The sequence below is a fragment of the Chelmon rostratus genome, chromosome 2 (genome assembly GCF_017976325.1).
Source record: "Chelmon rostratus isolate fCheRos1 chromosome 2, fCheRos1.pri, whole genome shotgun sequence".
Classification (NCBI taxonomy): Eukaryota; Metazoa; Chordata; class Actinopteri; order Chaetodontiformes; family Chaetodontidae; genus Chelmon; species Chelmon rostratus.
The window spans coordinates 14,706,133-14,717,771 of NC_055659.1; the positions used below are offsets into that span (position 1 = coordinate 14,706,133).

Here is an 11,639-nt window from a genome sequence, read left to right on the forward strand (position 1 = left end):
AATGTTAATGGGAAACTGAGTGTTGACAGAGAAATATTCCTGTCTGAGAAGTGAACAGTATGACACCCGTCATGAAATATGTGTGCCCTGACATTACCCTTTTGTGAATGACACCAGTCCCTTTACCTTGATGATGTCAGTGCTGGGAAATGTTCTGGCAGGTGGTTTACTGTGAAGCAGAATAAAAAAAGGCTTTGTGCAGGCTGATTAACAGTCTTCTGAAAGGCGTTATTCTCCAAATAGTCTAAATAGTGAAGTGGTGTTTTGAATAATTTCAGTTTGTTTTACTTACTCTGGATGTGGGTTTTTTGTGGTGTCTGACTCTGTCTACTGGGAAGTATTGTGCAACACTTGGTGTCGCAAGCCACACCTTTCCAAACCTCCTGACGAATAGCAGTTGCAGCTGAGCCGGGCTCAAAGATATAAGTGAGTTGCCAGCAGCTATGGAGTAAATCATCTGCAGGACAGGACAAGTACCGGACGTTACGGAAACATGTTATGGACAATATTCTTGCTACTTAATGGACTGCTTATACTAGTTCTGCTTTACTCCACTCGCACAAGGTAAAGCCATTCATTAATACGCTGATATTCGCTTGCTTGATAGTTGGTCAGCTCTGGACTGGCCTTTTCTGTAACTGCTAAAATTTAAACACTTTCCAACATTGTTGTATTTATATTTTTAGATTATTATTTTTTAATGTGTGTAAATGAATGGCGTATGTACTTCTGTTTGCAGGATCGTTTGCCTTGAATTGCCAATGATGAATGAAGGATGAATAAAGCATTTTGAATTGAATTGGAATTAGTTTAATTTGCAGATATCAAATGATTAATAAAGGTGCATTTCATAGAATATAATAGATTGAAGGTCTGTAAAACACTCCAAAAGCATGTTTTTATACTGCCATTTAGAAAAGTTTTATTATTATTTTAAGCACATTTTATATTGATCAAAGATGTTAATGAATAGTAATAATTACATGAGAATACCTCTTCATTCAGATTTTGACTGATGAAATATTTGAATGTCGAACCATGCTGACGATTAACTCTGAGTACTAGTTTCGTCTTTAAACAACATAAGAGAACAAAGCTCAACATAATTCTTATGGCTTATGTAGCAGCCTACGGGCTGCGTGGCGTTTCAACCACACGATTGAAAGCTCAATATGACATAACTCCATGTTGACTCCAAACCAGTTGGTTGAGATTCATGAATGGAAGAAAGGTACATAAAGCAACTGTATCACATTGCTGTTAATTTAATGAGTTTCCTTACACCTGATCAGGCAGAAGAATGAGCCACCTCTGGACAAGGGTTGGTTTCCATGGCTGGGGCACGCTCTCGGGTTTGGAAAAGATGCCACAAAGTTTTTGGTCCGGATGAAGGAAAAGCATGGGGATATCTTCACAGTAAGTCCTCATAGAGACTGTGTGGTGTCGGGCTGTCATCGCCAAAAATGGAAACGTTTAGGGAAATGAGAAGCTGTTTTGTGATTGATGAAAATTTGACTGTCAAATATGTGATGACTTGAAAGAAAAGTGGCAAAGATGCTTTTTGCATACAGGAGCAAGAAGTCTGTCTGATATTTATGATCTGAAATTTGAAATACATCATTATGCATGTGTGGTGGCAGAAGGTTAATTAGTCCTTCATAATGCTTCCAATCTGAATATATATCAAATTAATACTGCAGATACCACTGCAAACCATTATTTTCTCTGATATAGAACAAAATGTTTCGCTGAATAAGCCTTCTAGCTTAAAAAAAAAAAAGGCCATTCCACATAGCTTCAAATTAAAAGACAAGAGTTGCAAGTGACCACATGCTTACTGGAACAACTAAAGTGGTCTCCTTCCAGGTCCGTGTTGCTGGTCATTATGTGACGGTGCTGTTGGACGCTAACTCTTTTGATGCTGTGCTGAATGACACAGTCTTCCTGGACTTCGCCCGCAACAGAAACCAGCTCCTAAAAAGGATCTTCAGTTTGCAGCTGCCGAGCATCACACCTGCAGCAGAGAGGAAATGGATGGAACGGTAGTAAATCCATCTTTTAAACACAGACTTTCCGCTTCAATAAATGATAAGAGCAAATCTGTTTTGAATGAGTGCTGCAGAGCTCAATATCTATTTATTGTTTCCTCAGACATTTTCAAGGTCTCAGTCTCTCCAAGCTCAGCAGTTCCATGAACTCTCACCTTCAGAGCCTGCTGCTGAGTGACCAGAAAGGCTGCAGGCCTTCAGACTGGAGACAGGATGGACTCTTCAGCCTTTGTTACAGCCTGCTGTTCAGGTATCACACAGCATATCAAACGAAAGTGAAATACTTTAAAGCAAATGATGTGATGGAGTGGCAGAAAGGTACACTTCTAACTGTATTGCTCTGCTCAGGGCTGGATATCTTACACTGTTTGAGAGGAGAGACAATGCCACTGCAGTCTACAGAGAGTTCCGCAAGTTTGACGAGCTCCTCGCCAAACTGGCCCGCTGCTCGCTCAAACCAGGTTAGTTGCACAAAAGCAAATTAAAGCAAAATTATTTTACTTTCAATTCCCTATTCCTACTTTATAAATATATGTACAGTATACAGAGAGAGCACGGTAAGGCATGTACGAACTGATGTTCTCTAACAGGGGAAAGCAAGACAGCCAACTCATGCCGGGAGCGCCTGTGGGAGCTGCTGTCTCCAAACTGGCTGAGCGGAGGGTCTGCGGAGTCTGATTCCTGGCAGCAGAGCTACCATCGCTTCCTGCAGGAGGAGGGAGTGGATGCAGAAATGCAGAATCGAGCTTTACTCTTGCAGCTGTGGACCACACAGGTGAGAGCTGGTTTATCGTCCCACACACACACACAAACACATAAAACCACAGACAGACTCAGGGCCACACAATGGCACCAAAGCATGCAAGCTCTCCACACCCTCCCTGCATGCTCGAATACCTCGCCAAGGTGCTCAGCCCGAAAGAACAATGCACGAGCGAGAGGCAGTGGATTCCTCACTGCCACTTCACTCAGCGTGCCTCAGCTTGTAACTCGGAGCTCGGAGTTTTGCCAGGTCTGATCATGTGAATCAGTTTCCATGACATCTTATCTTGTTTGAGGTTAAGTAATTGCGCATCAATACAGTGCGCAAGACAACTGCGTTAGTCAGCTGCTTCCTCTTCTTCCTGCTGAACACAGTTTCAGGCGCTCATGGGAGGGAATTGTGCCATCAGTTGGGTTTTCCCACTGCTGACTACAATGCAGCTCCACTGGAAATGCTGTTTAACCTGTGTGCATGAAAACAGAGGTTGTTTAAACTCAGTATATCAAACTTTGCTTTGCTAGTGCAAGACTTCACTTCAGGTTAATCTGCAACTCCTTAACCTCACCCGTGAATACATCACCTTGTTAAATATTTTTCATTCACCTTGTTTCAAATGGCTACAGCGTACAAAGGTTCCAATATGAGTGATATTGACACAGGCGCCAGTGCAGGATTGTTCCTCGACCTCGCCAGTCCAGACAAGTTCAGATCAACAAGGTGCCATTGCGCTGTGCTGCCAGGTGGGGGAGATAGCGAGCTGTTTGATTGTCTGCCCTCATGTGCTGCATTTTAGCTGTAATAGCCTCAGCCCTCTTTTTAACCTGGAACAGTGATTGTTCACCCAGTAACACCAGTGCAGAGTATTTAAGAGAGGAGAAAGCTTTCCCAGGTCACCCACTGCGAGCTCTTTTTCCGACGCTCTGCTGGCTTGGGAAAGACCTCTCTTCCCCCAGCTTGTTTGTTTGTGCTTCATCACGTCTGCTGGGGATATCGGAAGCACACAGTCTCGGCCTGGGAGGGAAACTGGAGCACCACTGCAGAGAATAGAGGGATTAGATGTGAGAGTAGTGAGACGTGCCACAGTGAATATGGCTTGTGCGTGTGCTGCAGGCAGACTGAGGTATTTCAGGGTGCAACGCCAGGCTTTCACCGAAGCCACCTACCACTTCATCAAGGGTCCTGCACAAGCTGGGGGTTGCTGCTCCCCCTCCGTTTACAAACAAATCAAAGTTATTGACTGAAGCACATATAGACTGAGTGATTAGTGGGCCTTGCCTTCCTAGCTTTTCCCAGTATACAGCTGCCAGTGAATTGAGTCATTCCCTAAAGGAATAGTTTGGCATTTTGGGAAATATGCTTTCATGAGGGTTGTTAGATGAGAAGACTGAAACTCCCTCTCTCATTTTTAGATACCAAATATGTAGCTGGAGCCAGCAGCCGGTTGTCTTGGCTTGTCCAAGGGTAACAAGTCCGCCTACCAACACCTCAGAAGCTTAGTAATTAACACGCTATATCTTATTTATTTAATCTGAACAAAAGCTGAAGTGTAAAAGCTGAACTGCAGTTTTTGCAGACACGCATGCAAGTGGGATAAACGTTCTCATCTAACTCCGTAAGCATGTTTCCCAACACGCCAAGCAATTCCTTTACAAACACCTGGTGGTCTGGCCATCTAAGAGGGCAGAAAAGACGTTGCGATGCACCTTTAGCTGCTCTTAAGTATTTGCCCCAGCTGTCAATGGAGAGCTGACCTGAGATGTGTGGCGGTAAGAAGAACAGCTCCCTTACCCCATAGCAATTACTGTGTGACAGGTGCATGTGTCTCCCTCAGAGAGGCTGACAGCAGTCTCTACAAAGTGTTGACTGATTCACTGGCTTCTTCTCATGTCAGTCATATTGAGACAGCATCCTTACAGAGAGCTGTGAGGAAATGTTAGGTGAAATAATCAGAAGTACTGTCTCTTTTGTATATGCATTGTACACATATAAAAGATCTACACTGACCTTTGTGCAGTTAGTATGCCTCCGTGCCAGCGACAGCCATGGTCGGTCATTCTAGTTCATACTAGAAGCTTATATTTTGTGCTAAGTTTGGTGTGTTTCCTTTCAGTGTAATGCTGGACCTGCTGCCTTTTGGCTCCTTGGCTTCCTGCTCACTCACCCTGAGGCCATGGAGGCTCTTAAATCAGAGATCAGAGGCCTTACTCGGCAGGACACTTCCTTACAGCATCCCCCCATCAACCGGCTGGGAGCACACAGCACACCTGTGTTTGGTACGTAGCAGCTGCCTTTTCATTTATTCACTTGAGCTCCACCACCTCGGGGTTTAGCCTCTCCAGTGAGATGGAAACAACGGCTCGTGTGACTTGTTGGAAATAACAAGATACATGCAGCGCATTGAGGCAGTGACAGTTACAATAAAAGTCTGGCCTTTGATTCAATTAAATACTGATTACCTTTTTCATCCCAATCATATCCATACAAATATTTGCACCACTCCAAATTACGCCCGAGGGCACCGCTGATTTAACTCACGCTGACACCCCTCTGACATCATCCGCTCTGCTGTCCTTTTCATTCTGCAGATAGCGTCCTGAGTGAGACCCTCCGGCTCACCGCTGCGGTGATGATCGGCAGGGAGGTGGTGCAGGACAAGATCCTGCGCATGGCCAGTGGACGGGAGTACCACCTCAGACGGGGGGACAGAGTGTGTCTGTTCCCCTTCCTCAGCCCTCAGATGGACCCAGAGATACACCAAGAGCCACAGGTACTTTTACGTGCAGACCCAACATGTTCTAGCATGGACCACAATACAAGCTTTAACAGCGCAAACATGAAAATGCAACAGTGTTTTGTGCAGGATATGCTGTGACATTTTGTGGGAAATGGAATGGAAATGATATTTTTAAGCCACATTATAGTGCACAAAGCAGTCTTGAGGATCCTGAGGAGCAGAATTAAGCAGTGTGATGTGAATCACTGACAGAATACATCCTTTGGGATAAGCTGTTAAATGACAACAACTGAAAAAACTAGCTGAATAGCACGAGCGCCAGATCAGTTCCCAGTGTTCATGCAGTTTGTTTGTAATCAGTGGTTGGAGGTGATAATAGCACATTATTTTTAACAAGATCATGAGACGTATGATCAAACACATTTGCATGATATTATAGTGCACACATCTAACACATGCCGTTTTTTTCTTGTCTCCTCTCAACAGATTTTCAAGTATGATCGTTTCCTAAATGATGATCTGACAGTAAAGGAGAAATTCTATAAGGATGGGAAAAGGCTGAAGTACCACACCCTGCCGTGGGGTGCAGGGAGAAACGTTTGCGTCGGCAAAGAGTTTGCCGTTACCACCATTAAACAGTGAGTGTAAAAATCCACAGCCTTTTTTCTTGTTTAGATTTATATCTTTCCATGTGTGTATCATAAGGTTCAAAATGATGCATTTATGATCAAAGCATTTCCTGCAATTTCATCCTGATTACCAGACCAGACAAGCACAATCCATCTCCACATAATATTTCCCCTATTATCGTTTCAGTCCTGCTTTCATGTCCTCTATTATCATTAGCAACAAGCTGTAATGTAGTAATTGCTTATACTCTGTAATGAACTGTATGAAAAAGGCTGAGAGCCATAGAGGACGGCGAGTTGGGGGTGGGGGTTTGTGAGTGATCATATCCGGTCACAGGGGTTAAAGGGTTAAATCCTTGTAATCCTCAGCACACAAAAAGGTGCAGCAGGTTAGTAAATGCTGATGTGTAGACTGTGGAGGCTTTTTCTGCCTTTAACTGGATGTGTGAAGCCTGCATTTCCTCTTTTTAATATTGTCTAATGAATCCTGTTTATCAGTGGGTGGTTTTGTCGCCCCGTCTAAACTGCTCTGCCCCTCTCGTCTGCAGATTTGTGTTCTTGTTCCTGACCCACCTCGATCTGGAGATGTGCGACCCAGAGGCCAAACTGCCGCCAGTTAATCCCAGTCGCTACGGCTTTGGGATGCTCCAGCCGGACGGAGATCTGCAAGTCAAATACAGACTGAAGAAGATGCAGCATGAAATGTGACTTGAGAATTTGATTAACTGTAAAAAAAGAAATGTTGATTGATAAACCTTTTGTTCATATGTACTGTAACACTATTTATTCTATGTAATATTTACTCAGTGTATCTGTATATCATATTTAAATGTGTTGTTTGTTGCTAATGTTTTTAATTAAAAAAAAGCACACTTGACCATTTGTAGGTTTTACAGTCCCCCTTTGCCTATTGTTGCTTCTCTTTGATGTTTGACTTTCACTGTGCAGAATGATGTATGTGCAGGGTTTGACACCAGAAGGTTGTTTTCAGCATTATGTGCCAAAGGGAGGGAACTTTCTCTGTGCTCACCTTAAACGTGTCGTCGCGACTGTGAGTTTGCAACTGGCAGAAGTGTGATGTGGAAGCTTGAAACCTCCAGCTCCTGGATGCATGGTTAAACTTTTAAAATATACAATGGGGTGTTCAATGGCGTAAAAGGAGAAGAAGTAATCACAAGAATTTTTAACCAGTAAATTTAACTTTTTTTGTGGAAAAAAATGTGAAATATGAATAAAGCAAAATATGAACTAGAAAATACAAAAACAGTGAGTATAATAAAAGAACTATTGTACCAAAGTACAATTTTGAAGTACTTGTATGCTACTCGACTCTTTCCTTTTCAAATCAAGGTTTTACATTAAGAACATGCAAGGGCTTAAACAATACAATGGATTTCTCCTCTAAATTTCTCACATGGTTCCGTTTAAATAACTGTCCGAAGCCAAAAGAGGTAACAAAAAAGGTCCGAAAACATGGATAGTGCTGCAGACCTTTTTCTCTCTCCTTTCCTATTAATCACTTCACGCCCCCTCCAGATGCTCCTTATGCATTGATGCATCACCAGTCTAACAATGTAATATATGATAATATATCACTGGCAGGGGCCATTTTCCAGCAGAGTGAATACTCTTACTATAGATGCTTCAGGTATGTGTTGCTGCAGGAAATAGAGTACTATTTTATATGAATGCACTATGGGTTGGGGGGGGGGGGGTCTGAACACTTCTCCCACCACTGCATGTGGAGGTAGGTGGAGGGTAAACCCACCTCCACTCGCCAAGCGAAGCAGCCTTAAATTGACAACAGCAGCGCTCAGGAGTCCTGCATGAGCGGCGGCGGAGGCAGGCGTCCTGGCGCGGTGCTGAAGGAGTTAACGAGATGTGGAAAGGGAGCGCTGAGCTGCCACGGATCCACCTTCGGAGGGATGCGGCGCCTCCTCGCACAGCTGACTGGGAGACACAGGTAGTCTGTCCGATGGGCTCTCGGCGTACTTGTTGATCTCCGGACGAAGCAGCGGCGCGATATGCGGAGCAGGAAGCCGGCGGGGAGGCGGTAGATCGTGCTGAGGATCTCTCTGCCATGTCGGAGGCAGAGGAGGGGGGAATGGATTGGGTTAGACCCTGGCAATAGTAAACCAATAACGGCGCTTCTATTTTATTATTATTATTATTTTTTAATGCTCCTGCTTCATCTCCGTTTGTACCAGCGGATTGATTGTTCCCTGAGCGGTACGTGCTGGTTTGATTCAGTGCAGGATGACAACAACTCTCTACGGTATTTTTTAAAGCTTATTTCCATCTTTGGACTTTGAATGATATGAAAGCTGCAAATTGTAATAGACTATCAGATGAGTCCAGGACTACTCTGCATTTAAACTGCACCAATATGGAGCAGGCAGCTTTGAGAGACAGAGAAATGCTTAACGATGGAGGGTTTGCATTCACAACATTGCAGCTGTAGCTGATAAAACAGCATTGAGCTGCCTCTCATTGGCATATGTAGCTGCGCATGACAGTACAGTGTGTACACAGGAGGAAACACTGTTTGTTTTAGTGGTGCGTTTAATGCTTGTTAACGGAGCCTTGAATAAAACAGGAGGATGGAGGCTCCTTCAAATTAACATTTCTTTCCACCGCTCCCCTGCAGTCTGCTACTGAACGTCCAAACGCCGACATAACAGTCCCCAGCTCTGCATTGTGTGTCCGTGTTTTTGTGCTGTGCGCAGCTTTGTGATGCATGTTGACATAACGCTCGGGCCTAATTGTGTTTGCGAAGTATCCGAAACTTTGTGTGACAGCGATCGGTGATCACATCTGCAGGGCCCTGGGGTGTTGTTGGGCTTCCCAGGCAAAAAGGAGCAGCGTGTTAGGCGCAGCAGCTTGTGCCACAGCGCACGGTCACAAATGGATCCAAAAAAGATTAATGATTTGGAAATAAATGTTGGACTCCGCGTCAGGCTGCATGCTGTGTAGCGTCTGCCTCATGGGAGCTCGCCGTGACTCGGGGGAGTGCGCGGCGCTTCCTGCTCTTTCAGCACCATTAGAGTGGACAGCGCTCACTTTGGACCACACTCATCATCGCTGTGGCGCCCTGCGTCCCCACCCACAGCTCTGCATGGGCGTCACACGAGCAGGAGCGGTGATCAGCCAAACAAATAAATCACACCAGAAGATTAAAAACCCTTTTTTTTATTTATTTATTTTGGTCTCTGAGCTGTGCGCAGCCACGTGAGACGTTCAAGAGAAGTGTTTTAAAGTCCACCCCCCCTCTCGGCCAGAGAGGTTTTTCTTCTGGTTCCTACAGTTGAATGTTGGAGCTTCACTGTGCAGAACAATGCGCAGAGTTTTGACACCAGAAGGTGCAGAACATTTTCTCTGCGCTAATTAAAAATCTAATTTTTACCAGCATGATTTGTGACATCACAAATAGTCTGGAAACCAATCCTGGTTCAATATTCCTCGTGCACAAGTGTGATGTGGAGACCTGAAGACATCTTGTGTCCAGCAGTTAAACTTGTGTAATGAAAAACATCTGCATCTCTGAGATTCTTGATGAGAGAGAAGGAGCAGGCGGCGTTTTAAGGACTTCCCCCCAGCAAACCATGTCAGGCACACATAAGACAATTTTGATGTGTGCCCTAATACACGTGTGGAGGGGATCTTTAAGTTCTTTATTGTCATATGTGCAGAAATGAAAATGAAGGTCTCACTGGCAATGAGATTCTTAGTGATGCTCAAAGTATATGTGTAAAAAGAAAATCATGTAATAATGATAAAATAATGATAAAATGAATCAAGTGTTTCATTGATCTGAAACTTGATTTTGGGATAGTTAAACAGCTTTTAAAAGAAGGTAGTGAAATAAATATAAATATTCATATACATACATATAATGTGATGAATGCAAGTATAAACTGTATTAATACAAATACAAGATGTAAACAGGTTGTAACCACTAAATAATAGTAGTATAAAGGTATAATCACATCTGTATCAATCAATCAATCAAGTATTTTATTAGTGGTAATAATATTGCATCAGTCACCAAAATACAGTTTTGTTTTAAAGATTTGGTGGGAAGTTGTTATATTGAACACACCAGTTGAGGACAAAACGAGATAATCTATAGCGATGAGTCATGAATCCCAACTATTTTTCCTGTTAACCCTAAATAGAAATGTATGATTCTGCAAAGTGATATTAGGTATGAGTCATCTTGAGAACCCACATCTGAGGATGTTACTGTTTGTTGTTGATTCAGGACGTCGTGTAAAAAGAATTCAAAGAGGATGATACAATAGATGATGTGATAACAGCAACCGATTCGTGAAAATCCTGAGATAATGATTCGATTAGTCTGTCCTATACATTTCTTTACCCAGGAGCCCTTTAAACCAGTGAGGTTCAGCTCTGGCCTTCAGGAACCTGCACTTCCATTCTGGGTTTCAGTCTGAGTAGTTTAAAGTAGTTTTTAATGTTTTGGGAAAACTTGTGGGAAATAATACTCAGTTAGGTTTCACTTGGTACCTGGATTACATGACAATAATACAATGTTAAGTCTAACTCCTGATACTGCATGTGTGAGTCATCTCAAGATGCCCCATTCAAAGAGGATAAATCATTTTAAAGTATGTGACACAAATAGTGAAATATCCAAAGATAACAATACAGCTTATCTGTTCTGTATTTCTCTGGTCTTCAGGACCTGCCAGTTCCTAACTGGTTTATAGCCTTTTTGTTTTATAACTCCCGTCTAACACTGTTGAAAAAGTAATTTAGTAAATAATTGATTAAAGGAATTGATACATGATGGTTATAACTGATACTTAATCTATTCTTTAGTTAACTGGCCTTGAGCTGGTGTTCATGGACCATGGCAGAGATTTTTGAAATCTGGTCTTCAGGAGCTTGCAGTTCCAATTGATCTATCAATCAGGGACTATCATGACAAAACAGGCTGGACCAAACGCTGCTTGTGACCACTGGTTTCCAGTCTTTTTGGCTGGTGATCTGCAGATTGTGGCCTCGGTGTGGACATGAGCAGCTCAAGAGTGATTTTGCCCTCTTGGATTGTTTCATTTGTTGGAATTCTAGAGGCCAGAGGAGGCAAAAGCATCCAGTATTTTAAAGGAGAAAGGAAAAAAAATAGGAAAAGTTAGAAAAATCCAAATAGGTTTGAATAACAAAACCAATATTTATTTTCTCTTTAAATCATTTTGTGACCAGTCAGATTTATCTTATGTACCTTGACTGTTGACCCCCAGGTGAGGAACCCCTGCTCTGAACTATCCCCAGGGCCCAGGCCTTAAGCTTTTATGACTGTATTAGTTCAGAGTCTGATGGTTGATGTGTGGGCCTTGGTATGTGGGGCAAGTCCTCGAATGCTAATGATTTGTTTTGTTTTTTTGAATCCTTTAGATACAATAATGAAAGGAAACAGGACCACCTGTCGCCTATAGGCCCAG

At 43.0% G+C, this 11,639-nt stretch overlaps 1 protein-coding gene across 1 annotated transcript; it reads left to right on the plus strand.

Annotated features, from left to right (window-relative positions):
* Positions 1-432: 432 nt before the first annotated feature.
* ptgis (prostaglandin I2 (prostacyclin) synthase) lies at positions 433-7,424 on the plus strand. Its single transcript, XM_041948031.1, has 10 exons — positions 433-564; positions 1,293-1,416; positions 1,867-2,042; positions 2,152-2,298; positions 2,397-2,509; positions 2,639-2,823; positions 4,922-5,084; positions 5,397-5,578; positions 6,032-6,183; positions 6,723-7,424. Exons 1-10 carry the CDS (start codon positions 494-496, stop codon positions 6,880-6,882), a joined length of 1,473 nt encoding a protein of 490 aa, XP_041803965.1. The 5' UTR covers positions 433-493; the 3' UTR covers positions 6,883-7,424.
* Positions 7,425-11,639: the final 4,215 nt, after the last annotated feature.

Excerpts from the sequence above, each read along its gene's own strand:
- ptgis (XM_041948031.1), top strand. The coding sequence starts at position 494 with ATGTTATGGACAATATTCTTGCTACTTAATGGACTGCTTATACTAGTT. Across the intron at positions 2,299-2,396 it reads TGTTACAGCCTGCTGTTCAG|GGCTGGATATCTTACACTGT; the intron begins GTATCACACAGC and ends TGCTCTGCTCAG. Across the intron at positions 6,184-6,722 it reads GCCGTTACCACCATTAAACA|ATTTGTGTTCTTGTTCCTGA; the intron begins GTGAGTGTAAAA and ends TCTCGTCTGCAG.